This window comes from Triticum urartu, chromosome 1A (genome assembly GCF_056163025.1).
Source record: "Triticum urartu cultivar PI428250 chromosome 1A, HENAU_Tu73, whole genome shotgun sequence".
NCBI lineage: Eukaryota > Viridiplantae > Streptophyta > Magnoliopsida > Poales > Poaceae > Triticum > Triticum urartu.
This window is the reverse complement of record NC_141873.1, coordinates 347,013,146-347,035,837: the sequence shown is the minus strand read 5'-3', so window position 1 is coordinate 347,035,837 and position 22,692 is coordinate 347,013,146. Positions and strand designations below refer to the sequence as shown.

Sequence of the window (22,692 nt, the reverse complement as noted above, 5' to 3'; positions counted from 1 at the left end):
CACGCTAGCAACCCATCATCTAATAACTACTCCACAATGCATTCCCTTAGGCCCAAATATGGTGAAGTGTCATGTAGTCGACGTTCACATGACACCACTAAGGGAATCACAACATACATATCATCAAAATATCGAACACATATCAAGTTCACATGATTACTTGCAACATGACTTCTCCCGCGACCTCAAGAACAAAAGTAACTACTCACAAATAATAACCATGCTCAAGATTAGAGGGTTATTAAATAACACAATGGATCTAAACATATAATCTTCCACCAAATAAACCATATAGTAATCAACTACAAGATGTAATCAACACTACTAGTCACCCACAAGTACCAATCTAAGGTTCCAGTACAAATATTGAACACAATAGATGAACTAGGGTTTGAGAGAAGATGGTGCTCTTGAGGATGTTGATGGAGATGGCCCTCCCAAATATGGGAGAGTTGTTGGTGATGACGATGACGATGATTTCCCCCTCCTGGAAGGAAGTTCTCCCGACGGAATCGCTCCGCCGGAGGGTAAAAGTGCTCCTGCCCAAGTTCCGCCTCGAGATGGTGGTGCTTCGTCCGAAAGTCCTCCTGTTATTTTTTTCTGGGTCAAAATGACTTGTCTACCAGAAGAGGGGCACCGGAGGTGGGCCGAGGAGGCACAACCCACCAGGGCGCACCTAGGGGCCCTGGCGCGCCCAGGAGGGTTGTGTCCACCTGGTGGGCCCCCTTTGGTAGTTATTTGCTCCAATAATTCTTAAATATTCCATAAAAAATCTCCGTGAAGTTTCAGCTTATTTGGAGATGTGCAGAATAGGTAACTTTGACGTAGCTTTTTTAGGTCTAGAATCCAGCTGTCGGTATTCTCCCTCTTTGTGTAAAACTTGCATAACATGAGAGAAAAGGCATTATAAATACTCCAAAACGCATTATTATGCATAAAAATATTATAAAATAACAGTAGGAAAATATGATGCAAAATGGACATATCACACGCCATCCTTTTTTATTGGTAATGGCAGTTGGCGGGCGTTAGTTGTAAAACAAGATCAAATGACAACAGTTTTTAAACGAAAATTTCCTTCTCATAGAGAAGCTACCATGTCACCCTAAGAAACTACCACCTTTTCCCTCTCCCTCTCAACTAAAACTATGAGGCGGACGTTCGCAAATGCCACCCTCCTTGGCAAACGCTTACCAGTTATGGACTGCTGGGGAACGTAGTATTTCAAATTTTTTGCCTACGATCACGCAAGATCTATCTAGGAGAAGCATAGAAACGAGCGGGGAGAGTGTGTCTACGTACCCTCGTAGACCAAAAGCGGAAGCGTTTAGTAACGTAGTTGATGTAGTCGAACGTCTTCGCGATCCAACCGATCCAAGTACCGAACGTACGGCACATCCGCGATCAGCACACGTTCAGCTCGGTGACGTCCCTCGAACTCTTGATCCAATTGAGGCCGAGGAAGAGTTCCTTCAGCATGATGGCGTGGCGACGGTGATGATGAAGTTACCGGCGCAGAGCTTCGCCTAAGCACTACGACGATATGACCGGGGTGTGTAACTGTGGAGGGGGGCACCGCACACGGCTAAAAGATCAACTTGTGTGTTCTAGGGTGCCCCCTTGCCCCCGTATATAAAGGAGGGAGGGGGAGGCCGGCCGGCCCTAGGGGCGCGCCCAAGGAGAGGGAGTCCTACTAGACTTACCAATCCTAGTAGGATTCCTCCACAAGGAAGAGAGGGGGAAGGAAGGAGAGGGAGAGGGAGTAGGGAAGGGGGGCCCCGCCCCCTTCCCTTGTCAAATTCGGACTGCAAGGGGGGGCTGCCCTGGCTGCCCTCCTCTCTCTCCAACAAGGCCCATGGTGGCCAATTAGTTCCCGGGGGGGGGGGGTCCGGTAACCCCTCCGGCAGTTCGGTTTTACCCGAAACTATCCGGAACACTTCTGGTGTCTGAATAACATGGTCCAATATATCAATCTTTATGTCTCGACCATTTTGAGACTCCTCGTCATGTCCGTGATCTCATCGGGGACTCCGAACAACCTTCGGTCATCAAATCACATAAACTCATAATACAAATCATCATCGAACGTTAAGCGTGCGGACCCTACGGGTTCGACAACTATGTAGACATGGCCTAGACACATCTCCGGTCAATAACCAATAGTGGAACCTGGATGCTCATATTGGCTCGATTCTACAAAGATCTTTATCGGTCAAACCGCATAACAACATACGTTGTTCCCTTTGTCATCGGTATGTTACTTGCCCGAGATTCAATCGTCAGTATCATCATACCTAGTTCAATCTCGTTACCGGCAAGTCTCTTTACTCGTTCCATAATGCATCATCCTGTAACTAACTCATTAGTCACATTGCTTGCGAGGCTTATAGTGATGAGCATTACCGAGAGGGCCTAGAGATACCTCTCCAACATTCGGAGTGACAAATCGCAATCTCGATCTATGCCAACTCAACAAACACCATCGGAGACACCTTAGAGCATCTTTATAATCACCCAGTTACGTTGTGACTTTTGATAGCACACTAAGTGTTCCTTCGGTATTCGGGAGTTGCATAATCTCATAGTCATAGGAATATGTATAAGTCATGAAGAAAGCAATAACAATAAACTAAACGATCATAGTGCTAAGCTAACGGATGGGTCTTGTTCATCACATCTTTCTCTAATGATATGATCCCGTTTATCAAATGAAAACACATTTCTATGGCTAGGAAACTTAACCATTTTTGATTAACGAGCTAATCAAGTAGAGGCATACTAGAGACACTCTGTTTGTCTATGTATTCACACATGTACTAAGTTTCCGGTTAATACAATTCTAGCATGAATAATAAACATTTATCATGATATAAGGAAATATAAATAACAACTTTATTACTGCGTCTATGGCATATTTCCTTCATGGACGTCTTTTTTAAGGAAACGCCATCACGGCTTACTTTATTGAAAGTCAAATAAGGCTTACATCGTTCATGAGAAGTTTGAGAATAAAGTCTGGAGGTTCATTGACCCAATTACAAGAAAAAATGTTCTCAAAACTATGCATAGCAATCTGGCGAGCGACAAAATTTGCCTCCCATAAGCAATGACAAAATTGGACGTTCCCAATAAAAGCGGTCAAGTCCATGCAATCAACAAAGATTGGGGCACTTTCGTTCCACTATGTAGTGTTTGTGCAAGCATCAATAACCTCAGAAGAATCAGATTCCGCAATAAGGTTGATACCCAGAGAAGAAACGAAGGACAAACCATGCTTCATGGCCAATGCTTCCAATGTAAAGGCTTCAGACGCATAAGGGATAAAAGAGCAAGCCACAACCACAAATTTACCACGAGAATCCATAATCACCGCTGCAGTAGCGCCCATACCTATGTCACTATGGTATGAAGCATCAACGTTTAGTTTGAGTTGATCCATACCTGATTTCTTTCACTTCTCAACCTCTCTCATTGTACACCTTTGATTAGCTTTCACATAAGCATTGCACAACGCCAAGATAAACATCATCCAACTAGCAGCAGCTGGAACCTTTTCTGAATGTGTTGTTTCACAACGAATCCACCACAAGTATCAACATGTTGTAGCTATGACCTCAACCACCCCCACATTTTGGAGACCACAATACTGATCTGATGATGATTCAAGTAATTCTTCCATCATTTCTGAACCTGATCTATCTACAGCAAAAGATGCCATAATCCGCTCTTCAAGCTTCAGTTCTTTCCAAAGGTGTTGAGCCGACGAACACTCAAAGAGAAGATGTGAAATATCATCGAGATAATTATGGCACATGGGGCATAAAGGATTTGTCCCTATGTGGCGATTTATAATTATAGCTTTCATTTGGAGTGTCGCATGAAGAGCCCTCCAGCAAAATATTTTTATTTTACCACGAACCACAAGCTTCCAGATTTTACCATATAGGATTTGAACCTGCGGATGAAGATGCAAACTGTTGTGAAATATTTTCAAATTGGTGTCTTCACTCCATGTGATATGCCGACTTGAAAAAAAAAAGTTCCTGATTTATTAAAGTGCCACGCCACGAAGTCCTTGAACCCGTTTGGGCTGAGTGGTATCCTTAGAATTCGTGTTGCATCTACCATAAAGAAAATGTCCCGAATCAAGTTCTCATCCCATTTACCCATCCCTGGATCGATTAGGTCTGACACCCTATCAATCAGGACAACCCCCCTCTGAGAGATAATCCTTCTATTTGGTCTGGTTGGAATTCATGGGTCTCTCCACATGTTGATGGACTTAGTCGTTTTCCGCACGCAAGATGTAACCTCTTTTAGAAGTTTGAATACCCGCAACTATACTTTGCCATGTGAAAGACGAACCCTTTTTGGGGCCAGCTTTGAGGATATCTTGGTTTGGGTAATACTTTGCCTTAAAAATCCTAGCACATAGAGAATTAGAATTGACTATCAACCGCCGCACCTGTTATGGACGTCCTTTTTAATATTGTTACATCATGTAGGGACGCATAGTTATTTAGGGACTTTCTTTGTTTTAAATTAAATGTTGTTGACTTGGTAACTTTATACTACTACATTTTTATTAATATATATGGAACAAAGGTGCTTTAAAAAAATGGAACAAAGGGAGTAAAATAGGGACCTATCTATATTGAATGTGGGCGGGCCGGCACGCGGCAGTCTTCCCCAATAAAGTCCTCTCTCCTCCTCCGCCGGAATCCTTCGCCTCTTCTCCTCGTCAGCCTCCTTCTCCCATCTTCTGGTGACGTGGTTCCCTCTGCTGGAAAGCAAGGGTTGTTCGCTATAGTTTGCTTGTATTGTTTGTTCGTCTTTGCTCTCGTCTTTTTCTTTGTTTTCAAGAATCGAATCAAACGAAAATTTTCCCTCCTCTTGAAGACCAATCTCGGTTGACCCTATCCAAGCTGCCCTCAACTAATACTACCAGCACCAGTTTATTTTTCGAATAAACCGGGGATTCCGCCATGCCCCGCGGCAAGTCCTCCTCCGGCGGCAGCTTGTTCTACCGGAGGAAGCACTCATGGCGCCGCGATGAGTTAGTGAGCAGGAGCACCCTGCATCTGGTGAGGACCTTCTTCATCATCTCCCATCAATTGCTATCAGTTGCCACTTGCCAGTCAGAATCGGCCTGCAGAGATTGTTTCTTTGTGCGTATTGGGGAGGTGGCAAAATTGTAATATTGCGCCATTCGACATTCTCCAAGTCAACAGCATTTTGCTGATATATTTTAGTCTGCTATGTTGCTGATTATTATGGCCGCTTTGAATATCCAGAGTCCTTCTATTTTTGTGTATTTTTTATGGCATGTTTATTGCTGTCAATATTCAGAAGTTGTACCTGTACTAAAACAGTTTATCAGGCTTTATGCAGTCAAGAGATCAAATTTCATGACTAAGGCATCACAGACTCATGTCAGACTTCTTTTTATTCGGAAAGGAGTTATTGTTAGTTTTTGGTAAAACATGTGGCATCATTCCCAGAATATGCTAGGGATTTGTTAGATCATATAGTTGCAACAGGCTGTTGTTGTTACTGTCCTCATTATTCTGATGTTTCTTGTTGATTTTTATGGCAACACCTGCAGCTGGACTTCGATGACGGCACACCACCAGAACATGCTTGGAGAAGGAAATTAAGTAGTCACGCTAATAGACTGAAGGAGTTCAATGTTACGTTCAGAGAAGCATTTAAAATGGTATGAAAAATGCAATTGTCAAACAGAGGTACTAACTGTCCGTGTTGTCATTCTTCTGAAGTCTTGAGGAAGATGTCCAAATTATGTTTTCCCCTTGACCATCAGATGAAGCTTGGTCTCCGGCTTTGGTCATATGTTCGAGAAGAAGCTTCTCATGGAAGGGTAATGCATTGGCATGCTGATTTTTTTTCTTAAGCATGCATCTAATTTCACGTAATTTTGTATTAGAATTTAGAAGAAAGGCACCGAGAAGCCTCAGAATACAAACCCAAACCAAAAACCAATTCCAAACAAATGAAAGAAAATTATACAAAAGAAGAACATTGAAACAAAAAACATAAATTTCTGATCACGGCAAAACTGTAGCAGTAGCTGCTGACACAGGTCCCTGGTCTTGGGGGCTGATGTATCAAGAGCCTGCTTATTGTGCATTTCATATTACTAAATGTTCTATGTAAGGAAAACCTTGTTACATTCAAGTGTACCTTTATTTATTGACTCCTTTTAACATGGATATTTATCAATTTTCAGAAAGCACCGATTGATCCATTCACGAGGGAGAGCAGCAAACCATCAGCCTCACAAGGAGTACCCCTTGGTGGGATGGGGTGTGTGTACCTCATGATGATAAACTTCACAAACATGCTTCCATTATTTCTGTTGCCAACAATTGCTCCCTATTTATAATTTATTCCCCTTTTCAGGACTGGTAGCATATCAAGAGGTTTTAGAGGGGAGTTCAAGCATTGGCAGATAACTCCTGGTTCATGTGATATGTCACCAGTGATGGAAAACCAATTTTCGGTGACTGACCTTTTACCCTGCTAAAACATGCTATATCCTCAAATATTTACCTTTTTTCTCAGTTTCATGTACATGTTGATACACTATTCTATAGAAGTGGTCAAACATAAAGAAAGATTGACTTAGGACAAAGCTAGAACTTCTAATAATTTGGAACAAAGGGAGTAGTTTATATTATTTTTCTTCCCCTCATATTATCCTTTGGAATAGTTGTTTGGAATATGATACTTCATGGTGTTCTCAGCCAACAAAGAGTAGATCATTATTGAGAACCCTCTGTTGTGTTAGCCACCAGGTAGATAGATCATTGATGCACTGCTAGTTAAGCAAAAATATACTAATGTCCTAATTGTTTGTTACATATTGAAAATGGCATCATGATTTTGGATTGTTGAGGTTTGATGAAAACTCACTTGTTCCATACTAAAAACAAATGCCCTTGAAGATTATTCTGCCTCATGTGTTAAGTAAGTTTTCTTTTTCGTGATCATGTGTGTTACATAAGCTTTGTGATGTATCTTTATCTACACTCTTAAGTTCTCTACAAGTGTAAACCAAGCAGTGCATGATTTTGCTAGAAGTACAATTTCTTACCTAAAAGGCTAAAACACACCTCTCATTTTTTTATTCATTCTGTTCTTAATTTACCACAGATCTTTATAACTAGAGAAGGAGGAAGCAAAAAGTACTCCTCAGTTTTAGCTCCTGGTCAGCATGATGGTTTAAAGTATGATTCGTTTTGCCCTGTCAGACAGTACATTCTTAATTTCCTGAAATTTTCTCTATGGATGTTCTGTCTAATGGATGCAAGTCTGGAATGTTCTCTTCGGTCTTCGTATGTAAGAATATATATAGCAGTCATGACACAGTACAACAACAACAACGCCTTTCAGTCCCAAACAAGTTGGGGTAGGCTAGAGTTGAAACCCATAAGATCTCGAAATCTAGTCATGATTCTGGCACATGGATAGCTAACTTCCATGCACCCCCTACCCTGATCTCTCTTGACATTATTGACACACTTTATCCCCCACTATGCACCGGCTCTTCTGGAGGCCTGTGTTGTATATCCCCAAACCATCTTAGACAATATTGGACAAGCTTCTATTCACTTGGTGCTATCCCAACTCTAACACGTATATCACCATTCCAGACCCGATCCTTTCTTGTGTGGCCACATATCCATCTCAGCATGCGCATCTCCGCTACACCTAACTATTGGACATGTCGCCTTTTAGTTGGCCAACATTCTGCGGGATACAACAACGCAGGTTGAACCGCTGTACTATAGATACTGCCTTTTAGCTTTTGTGGCATTCTCTTGTCACAGAGGACGCTAGAAGCTTGGCGCCACTTCATCCATCCGACTTTGATTCGATGACTGACATCTTCATCGTTATCACCATCCTTCTACAATATTGACCCCAAATATCGAAAGGTGTCCTGCTGAGTTACCATCTGCCCATCAAGGCTAACCTCCTCCTCCTTGTGCCTAGTAAGCAGTTTTAGTTCTACTAAGCCTAAAAGCGTTAGATTCCAACATCTGTCTCCACAACTCTTAACTTTATATTAAGCCCCGTCCAACCATCGTCAACTAGCACCACATCATCTGGAAAGAGCATACACCATGGGATATTTCTTCATATATCTCTTGTGACCTCATCCACCACCGAAGCAAAAAAGATAAGGGCTCAAAGCTGACCCTTGGTGCAGTCCTATTTTAATTGGAAAGTCATCAATGTCGCCATCACTTGTTCGAACACTTGTCACAACATTGTTTTACATGTCCTTGATGAGAGTAATGTACCTTGTTGGGACTTGTGTTTCTCCAAGGCACACCATATGACATTCTGCGGTATCTTATCGTAGGTCTTCCAAGTCAATGAACACAATATGTAGGTCCTTCTTTTGCTCCCTGTATCTCCATAAATTGTCGTACGAAGAGAATAGCTTTCGTGGTCGACCTCCGAGGCATGAAACCTAACTATTTTTTTTGTCATGCTTGTCATTCTTCTAAAGCTGTGCTCAATGACTCTCCCATAGCTTCATTGTATGGCTCGTCAACTTAATTCCACAGTAATTAGTACAATTTTGAACATCCCCCTTATTCTTGAAGATTGGTACTAATATACTCCGCCTGCATTCTTCGGGCATCTTGTTTGATTGAAAAATGAGGTTGAAAAGCTTAATTAGGCATACTATCGCTATGTCTCCAAGGCATCCCCACACCTCAACAACAACAAAGCCTCTAGTCCAAAAACAAGTTGGGGTAGGCTAGAGGTGAAACCCATAAGATCTCGCGACCAACTCATGGCTCTGGCACATGGATAGCACGCTTCCACGCACCCCTGTCCATAGCTAGTTCATTTTGTTATACTCCAATCCTTCAGGTATCTCTTAACGGACTCCTCCCATGTCAAATTCGGTCTAGCCCGACCTCTCTTGACATTCTCCGCACGCTTTAGCCGTCCGCTATGCACTGGAGCTTCTGGAGGCCTATGCTGAATATGCCCAAACCATCTCAGACGATGTTGGACAAGCTTCTCTTCAATTGGTGCTACCCCAACTCTATCTTGTATATCATCATTCCGGACTCTATCCTTCCTCGTGTGGCCACACATCCATCTCAACATACGCATCTCCGCCACACCTAACTGTTGAACATGTCGCCTTTTAGTCGGCCAACACTTAACGCCATACAACATTGCGGGGCGAACAATTGTCCTGTAGAACTTGCCTTTTAGCTTTTGTGGCACTCTCTTGTCACAGAGAATGCCAGAAGCTTGGCGCCACTTCATCCATCCGGCTTTGATTCGATGGTTCACATCTTAATCAATACCCCCATCCTCCTGCAGCATTGACCCCAAATATCGAAAGGTGTCCTAAGGTACCACCTGCCCATCAAGGCTAACCTCCTCCTCACACCTAGTAGTATTGAAACCGCACATCATGTACTCGGTTTTAGTTCTACTAAGCCTAAACCCTTTCGATTCCAAGGTTTGTCTTCATAACTCTAACTTACTATTTACCCCCGTCCGACTATCGTCAACTAGCACCACATCATCCGCAAAGAGCATACACTATGGGATATCTCCTTGTATATCCCTTGTGACCTCATCCATCACCAAGGCAAAAAGATAAGGGCTCAAAGCTGACCCCTAATGCAATCCTATCTTAATCGGGAAGTCATCAGTGTCGACATCACTTGTTCGAACACTTGTCACAACATTATCGTACATGTCCTTGATGAGGGTAATGTACTTTGATGGGACTTTGTGTTTCTCCAAGGCCCACCACATGACATTCCGCGGTATCTTACCATATGCCTTCTCCAAGTCAATGAACACCATATGCAAGTCCTTCTTTTGCTCCCTGTATCTCTCCATAAGTTGTCGGTACCAAGAAAATGGCTTCCATGGTCGACGTCCCAGGCATGAAACCAAACTGATTTTTGGTCATGCTTGTCATTCTTCTTAAGCGGTGCTTAATGACTCTCTCCCATAGCTTCATTGTATGGCTCATCAGCTTAATTCCACGGTAATTAGTACAACTCTGAACATACCCCTTGTTCTTGAAGATTGGTACTAATATACTTCGTCTCCATTCTTCTGGCATCTTGTTTGCCCAAAAAATGAGGTTGAAAAGCTTGGTTAGCCATACTATCGCTATCTCCCCGAGGCCTTTCCACACCTCAATGGGGATACAATCAGGGCCCATCGCCTTGCCTCCTTTCATCCTTTTTAAAGCCTCCTTGACCTCAGACTCCTGGATTCGCCGCACGAAATGCATGCTGGTCTCATCAAAGAAGTTGTCCAGTTCAATGGTAGAACTCTCATTCTCCCCATTGAACAACTTGTCGAAGTACCCCCGCCATGCTTAATCTCCTCGTCCTTCACCAAGAGTTGGTCTGCTCCGTCCTTGATGCATTTGACTTGGCCAATATCCCTCGTCTTCCTCTCTCGGATCTCGGCCATCTTATAGATGTCCCTTTCACCTTCCTTTGTGCCTAATCGTTGGTAGAGATCCTCATATGCCCGACCCCTCGCTTCACTGACAGCTCGCTTTGCGGCCTTCTTCACCATCTTGTACTTCTCTATGTTGTCCTCATTCCTATCCAGGTATAGGCGTCTGAAGCAATCTTTCTTCTCTTTAATCGCCTTCTGGACAACATCATTCCACCACCAGGTATCCTTATCTTCGCTTCTCCTCCCCTTGGACACTCCAAACTCCTCCGAGGCCACCTTACAAATGCAAGTCGCCATCTTCATCCACACATTGTCCGCATCCCCTCCTTCCTCCCATGGGCCCTCCTTAATGACCCTCTCCTTGAACGCCTGAGCTACCTCCCCCTTGAGCTTCCACCACTTCGTTCTAGCGACTTTGGCACGCTTATCCTACTGGACACGAATCCGAAAGCGGAAGTCAGCAACCACCAGCTTATGCTGAGGTACAACACTCTCTCCAGGTATCACCTTACAGTCTAGGCACGCACGCCTATCTTCTCTTCTCGAGAGGATGAAATCAATCTGGCTAGAGTGTTGGCCACTACTAGAAGTCACCAGATGTGATTCTCTCTTTCTAAAGAGGGTGTTAGCTACAATCATGTCGTAGGCTAGAGCAAAGCTTAAGACATCTTCTCTTTCTTGATTCCTGATGCCATAGCCAACGCCCCCATGCGCCCCTTCAAAACCTGTGTTAGATGTACCCATGTGGCCATTGAGGTCTCCTATGAAGAGCTTCTCGCCTATCGGTACACTCCTAACCATGTCTTCCAGGCCTTCCCAGAACTCCCTCTTGGTGTTCTCATTGTGGCCTACTTGCGGGGCATACACGCTAATAACATTGAGAACTAAGTCCCCAACTACCAGCTTGACCAGGATAATCCGGTCCCCACGTCTCTTGACGTCTACCACTCCATACTTGAGGCTTTTGTTGATCAGGATGCCTACGCCATTTCTGTTTGCAGCCGTCCCCATGTACAATAGTTTGAAGCCGGTATCCTCCACCTCCTTCGCCTTTTGTCCCCTCCATTTGGTTTCTTGGACATAAAGGATATCAGCACCTCTCCTCACCGCTGCATCAACTAGCTCCCGAAGCTTCCCTGTCAGAGACCCTACGTTCCAGCTACCTAAGCGAATCCTCCTAGGCTCGGCTAGCTTCCTTACCCTTCGCACTCGTCGAGTCAAATGCGAAGACCCTTGCTCCTTTTCCACTGCATTCAGGTGCCGATGTGGCGCGCCACTAAGGATGCGACGACCCGATCCTCGCTCACTAGCCACCGTATCCGGATCAAGATACGGCACGCCACCAAGGGGTGACGGCCCGGCCCTTGCCCATTTGACACCACGCCCGGGTTCCGATGTGGTGCGTCGCTGAGAGGGTTATGCCCCAACGAAAATCTTTTGGGTTTCATCTCCATAAGAGTAGCTGAGTTTTTACTTTGGCTCGCCAAGCCTATCACAACCCTCCTCCTTTACCCGGGCTTGGGACTGACTATGTTGAGACAACATAGGCGGAGTTGCATCCCCACACCTCAATGGGGATATAATCAGGGCCCATGGCCTTGCCTCCTTTCATCATTTTTGAAGCCTCCCTGATCTCAAGACTCTTGGATTGGTCACACAAAAAATCGACTAGTATCATCAAAGGAGTCATCCAGCTCGATGGTAGAGCTCTCATTCTCTCCATTCAAGTCTGTCGAAGTACTCTCGCAATCTATTCTTGATCTACTTGTCCTTCACCAAAAGCCGATATGCTCCATCGTTGATGCATTTGAATTGGTTGACATCCCTCGTCTTCCTCTCTCGGATCTTGGCCATCTTATAGATGGCCCTTTCGCCTTACCTTGTGTTTAAACACTAGTAGAGGTCATCATACGTCCGACCCCTTTCTTCACTCACCGCTCGCTTTGCGGTCTTCTTTGTCACCTTGTACTTCTATGTTGTCTGCACTCCTATCCAGGTGTAGGTGTCTGAAACAAACTTTCTTTTCCTTAATAGCCTTCTGGACATCTTCGTTCCACCACCACGTATCTTTAGCTTCGCTTCTACTTTCCCTGGTCACCCCAAATTCCTCTGAAGCCACCTTCCGAGCGCAAGTCGTAATCTTCATCCACATATTGTTTGCATCACCTCCTTCCTCCCAAGAGCCCTCCTTAATAACCCTCTTCTTCAAAGCTTGAACTGCCTCCTCCACCCTTGAGCTTCCACCACTTGGTTGTGGCGACTTTGGCGCTTATCCCTCTAGACACGTATCCTAAAGCGGAAGTCATCCACACCAAGCTTATGTTGAGGGACAACACTCTTTCCAGGTACCACTTTACAATCTAGGCAAGCACACGTGTCTTCTCTTCTCTCGAGGATGAAATAAATCTGCTAGAGTGTTGGCCCCTATTAAAAGCCACCTAATGGGATTCTCTCTTCTTAAAAAGGGTGTTAGCTACTATCATGTTGTAGGCTAAATCAAAGCTTAAGACATCCTCTCCTTGATTCCTGTTGCCATAACCAAAGCCCCCATGCACCCCTTCAAAACCTGTGTTAGATGTACACACGTGGCCATTAAGGTCTCCCCCCGTGAGGAGCTTCTCACCAATAGGTTCACTCCTAACCATGCCCTCCAGGCCTTCCCAAAACTCCATCTCGATGCTCTCATTGCGGCCTACTTGCGGGGCATATGCGCTGATAACATTGAGAACTAAGTCCCAAACTACCACCTTGACCAGGATAATCCGGCCTCTTGACATCTACAACTCCATACTTGAGGCTCTTGTTGATCAAAATGCCTACCCCATTTTTTTTTGTAGTTGTCCCCGTGAACCACAGCTTGACGCCACTATCCTCCACCTTCGTCGCCTTTTGTCCCTTCCATTTGGTTTCTTGTACGCATAGGATCTCAACATCTCTCCTCGTTGTTGTATCAACTAACTCCTGCAACTTGCCCGTCAGGGACCCTACAATCTACATTCCAACTACCTAAGATGATCCTACTTGGCTCGGCTAGCTTCCTTACCCTTCGCACTAGTCGAGTCAAATGCGAGGATCCTTGCTCACTTTTCACTACACCCGGACGTCGATGTAGCGCGCCACTAAGGATGCGACGACCCGATCCTTGCTCACTTTTCACTACACTCGGGCGTCGATGTAGCGTGGATGCGACGATCCGATGCTTGCTCACTTGTCACCGTATCCAGATCAAGATACGGCGCACCACCAAGGGGGTGACGGCCCGGCCCTTACCCATTTAAAACCACACCCGCGTTCAGACATGTCGCGTCGCAAAGAGGGTTACGCCCCAACGAAGTCCTTTTGGGTTTCATCTCCATAAGAGTGGCTTTGTTTTGACGTTGGCTCACCAAGCCTATCACAACCCTCCTCCTTTGCACGGGCTTGGGACTGGCTATGTTGAGACAACATAGGCGGAGTTAGTCATGACACAGTCTATTATAAAAAATAATTATTTAATTATTTAACGGATTTGCGCCACTCTTTAGACTATTTTTGTTCAATTATGTGGACCATATAGACAAGCATGATCCGCCTTTCTTGTGGGTTCTTCTTTCTATAGCTTCTAATATCAGTTGTATCGTAAATACTTGACTGATCATTTTATGTTTCTTCATTCAGAAAATCTAGCGATGATGGCATATCATCCTGGGATTGGAAATTAAGGGGTGATCGTTCAACATACCATGCTTTGTTTCCTCGAGCATGGACTGTTTATGATGGTAATGCTACTCATTTATTTTAGTAAGAAATCACTCCAAGCAGTAAGATGGACATCATGATAAAAATATCGCTCCAGTTTCCTTATCTTATGACTCATAGGCCATAGTTTTTAGTTGGGCATGCACAATACCTGTATATGATGTTTGAGCTTTCCACATCTGTCTATTATATATTATATATATACACTAAAAGAACAATATGGTAGAAAATAGAGAAGTATGCTAGAAATTTCTGCAAAAAAGCAAAACAACTAATCTTTGATCTGGTAGACCGTCTCTTTATTAGTAGATCACAACCGTTCGATCTATATAATGGTACCTAAACAGATCATACCCATTAGATCAACATAAATGTACCTAAATGATCGTACCCATTAGATCTAGTACATAAGCATGCCTAAACCGATCCCATCTGTTAGATCTGTATAAACGAACCTATGATTCTTCATAATTGTGCCTAAACATATCACACCTATTAGATCTTCATAATTGTACCTACGCAAGATCATTAATGCTAGATTGCGTAACTATAGCTACATTGTACCTACAGTCCTACACAGATCATAGCAAGTATATTTTGTAACTATAGCTACATAAATCACAAATGATAGATCATCATAGTTGCATTTAGAAAAATCTCACATGCAAAAGTATTTTTAAGCGCACATGTTAATTATTATTATTTGAACTATAAACGATAGTACATGCATGCTACATGTTATTTAAATAACTTAGACCCACCACATACATTAATGATGTGCAATGGATACATGACTCCTATAAAAATATAGTAAAAAATTTCCTTTTACCATCTTATGCTCTGTAAATATTAGACTACCGACAACATATTCTTTAGGACGATACGCTAAAAAAGTGGTTGGAAAGTTATTAGGCTCAAGCATGAGCATTGGCGAAGGAGTGCATAAGCATTGATTATTACCCCCTTCGTTCCTTTATATAGGGTGCATTTGTTTTTCCAAAAGTTAAACGAGTGCATGTTTGACCAAGTTTTTAGAAAAATATATCAATATCCACAATACAAAATTCATATCATTTGATCCATCATGAAGAGTAGTTTCATATTTTATCTACTAGGCATTGCAGATGTTGTTATTTTATTCTATAATCTTGGTCAAACATTCAAATGGTTGACTTGCACAGAAATCAATACACCTTATATTCTGGAACAGAGGGAGTAGAACCTAAGGATTGAAGGCTGAGGGTGCTGGCCATTGATTTTTTAAATTTTTTGTTTTAATTATAAGGGAAGGATCCAACTGTATAAGCAAAATCTCAGTGCAAGCATAATTCGAGGAGGATATGAACAGAAGCAGATAAAATGACATATGGCAAATAACACGTCGTTTTAGACATGGATACTGGCCTGCGCTAGCAACCATATGAGAATTGATCTAGCCGGTCTGCATATTGCGGGTTAGTTTGATTGGAGTCATCCACACCTACGGTATAAACAGGTTATTGAGAAACAAAAACTGTATCATTAGATTTTTCTAAATATTTTATAATTCTTTTGTTATTTCTTAGCAACATAATCATATATTCATATACAAGATGAAGGTTGAAGTTACTGCTTAGGACTGTATCCGTGTCTAAAACGACGTGTTATTTGCAGTGAAGGGGGTAAATGCAGGATTTTTTTGTATAAGATAAAAAATAAATACTAAACACTTCCGCCACTAAAATATAAACCACTAAGTTCTTTTAGTATGAATTATGAGGCACATCATTAAAGGTAGGTGCTAATGAGACTCACAAGTTCTTATCCATTTGATTTAAAAGGTGAACCTGATCCTGAATTGAAATTATCTTGCCGTCAAATATCTCCATTTATTCCCCACAACTACGAAGAGAGTAGTCTCCCAGTCTCCATTTTTGTCTACACTGTAAGTTCTTCATTACTTGTAGGAGCAATGTTTATTATGGCACAATATCGACTTAATGTTTCACATGTCTGAAATTTGAACTCCTCGTTTTATAAGCTTGTATGCAGAGCTCGTGTATGTTTATGGAGAGTGTATATGCTGTTAACACACTGAGAGTATTACTGTACATTTGACTACTGTGGCATGACCACCAATTTTACTAGAGAATTTTGATTTCGCATCATGCCTTTTCTTATTAATAACTGCTGCCTTATGTAGTATCTGTAATCTTATGTTTGTATGGGTATGAAAATTGTGCAGCTAGTGAATACCGGAAAGGAAAGGGCAAAAGTCAGCCTAGTAATGACCTGGGCGGTAGTAACTGCTACTCTTTTACTCCAATGTTCTTATGTAATATTGTCTTCTGTTTCTTTGATTTAATCATGTTCTGTTCTTGATGCAAACCCAGAATTCTATTGGTGGACTTTCACATCAGTCTGGCGGTCATGTAAATGAACCATTCATGTCAGTTGGGGCTTCGCTTAACGTTTACAGTTTATGATATAACTAAAAATATAGTGAAATGATTTGCAATCTGTTTCGTATGCAGTGGAGAAAATGGAATTTCTGGTGTTCTCCTACATCACAAGTAAGTCATCAACTGTCCATAATTGTCTTTTCTATGGTCATTTGGCAGATTTCCTTAAGCATTTCTGTGAAGTGTCAACTGCAAAGTAAGAGCTTCTAGCTGATCATTGTTTGCAACAGTATCTCCACACTGGCTTGTTCTGATCGATTTGGGGACTGATTTTTTTCAGTGACATAACGTATTCTCATCCATATATTTGTATTAGAAGCACCCACAATCTCTGTCTAAAGAAGCAATAAGTTTTTGCCAGATACATGATGTTCTCTGCATGTTTCTTCTAATCTACTGTTTTGCTTGTCTAGCAATAATTATCAATTAAAAACGTTGCAGGACTGCCAACAATAATCCTCCAGTAACATTTGCTGTTGCTGCACGTGAAAACCAAAATGTTGATGTCACAGTGTTGCCAATTTTTGGGCTTTCTGGAGAAAGTTCAGTCACTGCTAAGGAGATGTGGGGCACAATGGTCCAGGTGATTTTTCCTTTTGTCCTACAGTCATTTAGTAGACTGCACCTCTTTTTTGTAGCCTTGGTATTTGGATATTCATGCAAAGAAGTGAAATCATACATTGAAGATTGAACTGATTTGTCTATTTGAAATAAACAAATACTGGCAAAAATATTTGATTGTACTATGTCTTATCATATGATTTTTGAAAGGGTGGTTGCTTTGACCGAGATAATTTCAATGCTGGCCCCAGCATGCCTTCTTCAGTGGGTGATACAGTTTGTGCAGCAGTTTCTGCTTCAACCTGGGTTGAACCACATGGAAGATGTACGGTTGTATTTGCGTTGGCTTGGTCTTCTCCCGAGGTTAAATTTAAGAAGGGAAGTAGGTACCATAGGTAAATTCTATTTTCCAAACTTCTTATGTTTGGTGATAATAATGCTAAATCCAAATGAGTATGTTGATTCATCTCTTCTGAACTTCAAAGCTCTTGTGAACAATGTAGGTGATAACTTGTATCTTCTGCACATCTCATTAGTTTATCCTCCATCCTTACTGTAGCATTATACTTCACAGAACAGTGATTGTGATTGTAGAACTTAAATCCAATTCCATAGTGTCTACTGTGAATGCTTAATTTATAATTCTGCTACCTTTTCTCAAACTTTCTGTGTTTATTTATCTGATATATACTAAGATCAATAAGACCAGCTGTTCCATTTGTTTAATAAGGCTTGATTTCGTGCTCTGTTGGCAGGAGATATACGAAGTTCTACGGAACTTCTCCAAGATCTGCTATAAACCTGGCGCAAGATGCCTTGATGAGTATGTTTTTGTTTTTAAAATTTGTGGCATAAATTTGGTATATTGTTGACTATAGCAGTTAATTTTCTCCTCATACATGAAGATTATGGTTTGATTACTCTGTTCTAGCGGTGCTCTCTCTGTTGAGATATTTTTCTGGTTAATTTATTACTTCTGAATTCCCATCTGATTGACAGAGTACAAGCATTGGGAAGAGGAAATCGATAAGTGGCAGACCCCAATTCTCCGTGATGAGAGGCTTCCAGAATGGTACAGTATAATACTTGTGCATGACTTACACTCGTAACTGTTTCTAAGATTATTAAGGAAATAGTCTACTTTCTGCCCCCAAAGTATCACAAATGTCCTCTTAACCCCCTAAGGGCATCTCCATTGCTGGGCGCCTGCGTGGACGCTTATAAATAAAAAGATAATTCTCATAAAATAAGAAAGAAGCTTAGTGCTTTCTAACCCAACGGCAAGCGCTAACGAGGGACGCTAATTAATTGCAGAAGTAGCAGAAAAACTGATCGCTACATGCATGGCTGTGGGAAAAAAAAAGGCAAAGCGCCCGCCTCCAGCTTTTGCGTTGCTGCCAGGTTAGACGCTAGGATTTTGTAGTCCAACTGCCGACCGGGCAGGATATTTATCCTAGCGCCCAGGCTTAGCGCCCGGCGTTGTAGATGCCCTAATAATCTATATTTTGCATTGTTACATCTCGGAGTTTTAATACTGGATCACTTCTCTAGGAGGGGGTTTTAGGAGTCGTCCTCTGTTCTTGTCTACTGGGGCATTATAGGCTACTCTCTCATTTCTTCTCTTTGGCTGTAAATCAATCAATTATCTATGCATAAGCCTCTCCGCCTGCTTGTCTTGCTTGGCGACCAAGGTGCCATCTTCTCTCCCGGATCTTCCTCATCGTGCATGCTAGTTGTTGCAGTATTGTGGCCGTTCATCCCACTCGGATGGTTTGAGGTATCTGATTCCAAAAGCTCCACCGTAATCCTAAGACACGTGATAGTCACGTCAGCTATGCATGCCTCGTGGGCTGTCATGCAAAGCCGAGTCGGACCGGGTCATATGCCCATCATTGATGGCCCTCGAGATTGGGATGATAACCGCAGAGGGCCAGGCCGTCTGCCCGCCCTCCACGGCCCTAATATTCAAACTGCTTACCTTTACCACTGACTGAAAGCCCATCGATGACAAAGATGAAGAAGCCACCACTCCCCGCACCGTTGACGAGGACAGCTGTGACCCTGCCGATGATACAACATCTTTCCATCCTGCCGTGGAGATCACGTCGCCGAGGACGACAGGCTCCTGTGGTACCACCTGGAGAGGGCCCTTCCAACGCCTCAGCTCCGGTGACGGTCGCTGCTTCACCACGCACGCTGCAGTCGGCGATCCTGCGAACACGCCGTCAGACGCCAACAGCACAACGGTCGGATCAGTGCTGGGCACCATGGGGTCAACGACTAAGCCGCCTCTGAGACGGAGTAGGCAACGACGAGCACAGTAAAAATATTTACCGATGGGATCGTCCCTCCACCCCCCCACCCCTTGACCGTCCCTCCTTTTTTTGCGTTCATAATTGTTCAAAGTTCAGGGTGGTTAATTATTCAGAAAATTAGTTCATGGTCAACCTGAGGTGTGATACTCTTTGGCCTTTGGGGGAGTGAGGTGGACAGTTTCCAATTATTAATCACATGGAATTTGAGCCTTCACTTCATACGTCTTTTAGAGAATATATACTTTTTTGTCTATAGCTTTAGCCATGTACGATAAATATATATTTATGCGCTACATTGTACTTTATTCTTGCAGGTACAAAATTACTCTCTTCAATGAGTTATACTTCCTAGTAGCGGGAGGAACTGTTTGGATTGGTAATCATCTCTCCAGATCCTTGTTCCTGATTTTCCTTTTCTCTCTGTTGAAGTGTTGATAGGATTTGACTTGGTAGTCTCATCTTGGAATGTCCTTGTCCAGACCTCACCTTCAAGTTAACAACCCCTTTGTAGCACAGTATTTATTTTACATGAGCGGAGACATTGCAACACAAATTTGTATTTTCTCCATTCATGAATATTCATGTGGAGTATTCCACATGAACTATCACTTGGTTATTTCTATGTAGAAATAGTTCACTGCAATACGAAGCTGTTTAGAACAAGAAAAAACCAATTCCTCAGGAAATAGTTTTTTTTGGAACGAACAAGTTCTTACTGATCTATATAGCACATTTTTTCAAGGCTAAGTTCTTTTGTAACAAAGAAAACTTACTCGATGTGATTGGTTCCCCAGAGTATATTAACACAGAACTAAATTAATCTTGTCATTTTAATTGCATCTACTCTCATGAATGGTGACAATGCCAAAAGTATAATTTATGTGTATGCTTTTATAATGTAGTTTTGTAATTACTGATCTAGTGTATGTACTCCCAGACAGTGATTTGAGTTCAAGTCTACCTGAGGACAGTGATTTGCCACTTCATAACAGCACTTGCAACTCTACCGTTCCACTTATTGGTTCTAGCCCACCTGATTTTGATGACAAAGAAAATGTTGGGAAGTTTTTGTACCTTGAAGGAGTGGAGTACTTCATGTGGTGCACTTACGATGTACACTTCTATGCTTCATTTGCTCTGTTGGATCTCTTTCCTAAGATTGAGCTGAGTATTCAACGGGACTTTGCTAGAGCTGTTTTGCGTGAAGATAGAACTAGAGTCAGATTTCTTGCTGATGGTACATGGGGCACACGCAAAGTAATTGGTGCTGTTCCCCATGATCTCGGAGCACATGATCCTTGGCATGAATTGAATGCATACAATATACATGATACAAGTAGATGGAAAGATCTGAATCCCAAGTTTGTGCTCCAGGTTTACAGGGATTTTGCTGCAACAGACGACATGTCATTTGGCAAGGATGTCTGGCCTGCAGTTTGTACTGCTATGGAATACATTGAACAGTTTGATCGTGATGGTGATTGTATGATTGAGAATGATGGTTTTCCTGATCAAACTTATGATGCTTGGACTGTTCTTGGAGTAAGTGCCTACTGTGGTTGTCTTTGGCTTGCTGCCCTTCAAGCTGCAGCCGCAATGGCCCGCAGCCTTGGACATGATGACTATGCTGACAGGTGCATGGTAAAATTTGCGAAGGCTAAACACGTGTTTGAAGCCAAGTTGTGGAATGGTTCATATTTCAATTATGACAGTGGAACAAGTTACAGTAGCCGCTCCATCCAGGCAGATCAGTTGGCCGGACAATGGTACACTGCATCATCTGGCTTGCCACCTCTGTTTGATGAGGACAGGATAAAATGCACGCTTCAGAAAATATTTGACTATAATGTGATGAGGGTGAAAGGAGGACGCATTGGAGCAGTCAATGGTATGCACCCAAATGGGAAGGTAGACGAGACATGTATGCAGTCAAGAGAAATCTGGACTGGAGTAACATACAGTTTAGCTGCAACGATGCTGCTCCACGGAATGGAGGATCAGGCTTTCACTACAGCGCAAGGCATTTTTCTTGCAGGATGGTCTGAAGAGGGCTATGGGTATATACCTTGTTTCATCACTAGCTTTTAAAGTTTTAGTGTTTCACATATATTTGCTTTTGATCAGGATCATGCTTTTTAGTGCTGATGGTTGCCCTATCTTAAATTCTTAATTCATCTAATAATGGCTATGATTTCATTAAATACCACTTGTTCACTGGTTGTTGGATATAATCATATAGGGACTCAATTTATTTGAGATAACTGGTTGGATATAAGCTATAAATAGTTAACATATCACTTCAATCAGGTATTGGTTTCAAACTCCAGAAGCATGGACTATTGATGGCCACTATAGATCTCTGATATATATGCGCCCGCTTGCGATATGGGCAATGCAGCATGTGCTGTCTCCTCCAAGGGCGATCCTCGAGGCCCCAAAGGTAAATACAATGGAGAGGGCCTACGTTTCTCCTGGTGCGCTCCAGTTTCTCCAGGATAGCGTCAGGAAGATCACTCCCAAGAGTGGCTGTTTTTGAGCCAATGTGTGTGTAGTCTGTGGTTGCTAGTGTGATTAGAGATTTAGCTCAATTATTCCTGTACATGCATGTGTAAAGAAATGCAGAGTAGTAATTTCCTTTCCGCGGAGGGAACTTCATGTGCAACCAAGCTTGTCTTGTATATTGTGATCACTGTCAGTGAACCCAACTCTGTGCAGTACTGTACATAATATGTATAGACCCCATGCGTTGTTGTGGTTGATGAAAACTTGGGTTGATAACATGACAACCAAAACTAGAAATACATATGACTTATTATATCGGATTATGTATAACTGTAAAATATGTATTGAATACAAGTAGAATAATTGAATGGAGAACATTTTCCCATGCATGGTTGAATGTTGTGGTGGATTTTTTTTTCTCATGCATGATTGCATGTTAAGGTTGGCCTTTCCTATTTGTATTTATATGATGAGGTGGCATGCTTGCATGTTGAGATAAATAAGTTAGTGGAGATAACTCACTTAGGTAGAAAGTGAAAAATCTCATCTCTATGGTTTCGTCCTTTAAAAAAAACTTCGTTTTTGTCTTGTCGATAATGTTGTGTGGTACCTTGCCATATCTTACAGATTCACATAAGAAGGGATCTGGG

The 22,692-nt window shown here is 42.5% G+C and overlaps 1 protein-coding gene across 3 annotated transcripts; it reads left to right on the top strand.

Moving 5' to 3' along the window:
- The first annotated feature begins 4,656 nt into the window (after positions 1-4,656).
- On the top strand, positions 4,657-22,431 carry LOC125510472 (uncharacterized). Of its 3 annotated transcripts, none has more exons than XM_048675672.2 (18): positions 4,657-5,084; positions 5,606-5,744; positions 5,822-5,878; positions 6,248-6,324; positions 6,421-6,520; positions 7,174-7,247; positions 14,143-14,243; positions 16,044-16,147; positions 16,448-16,501; positions 16,596-16,651; positions 16,737-16,775; positions 17,106-17,247; positions 17,436-17,620; positions 17,981-18,048; positions 18,225-18,297; positions 19,855-19,916; positions 20,478-21,597; positions 21,848-22,431. In XM_048675672.2, exons 2-18 carry the CDS (start codon positions 5,688-5,690, stop codon positions 22,074-22,076), a joined length of 2,598 nt encoding a protein of 865 aa, XP_048531629.1. In that variant the 5' UTR covers positions 4,657-5,084; positions 5,606-5,687; the 3' UTR covers positions 22,077-22,431. The 3 variants fall into 3 exon arrangements, with proteins under 3 accessions (XP_048531629.1, XP_048531621.1, XP_048531638.1); XM_048675664.2 differs by having other exon boundaries at positions 4,658-5,084; positions 5,606-5,716; XM_048675681.2 differs by lacking the exons at positions 4,657-5,084; positions 5,606-5,744 and having other exon boundaries at positions 5,821-5,878; positions 6,248-6,326.
- The last annotated feature ends 261 nt before the right edge of the window (positions 22,432-22,692 follow it).

What these genes read in the sequence shown, in the direction of transcription:
- LOC125510472 (XM_048675664.2), top strand. Translation starts at nt 4,986, where the DNA reads ATGCCCCGCGGCAAGTCCTCCTCCGGCGGCAGCTTGTTCTACCGGAGG. An exon ending in TCTCCATTTTTGTCTACACT is followed by an intron (nt 16,148 to 16,447) that starts GTAAGTTCTTCA and finishes AAAATTGTGCAG; the next exon opens with CTAGTGAATACCGGAAAGGA. An exon ending in CATGTAAATGAACCATTCAT is followed by an intron (nt 16,652 to 16,736) that starts GTCAGTTGGGGC and finishes TTTCGTATGCAG; the next exon opens with TGGAGAAAATGGAATTTCTG.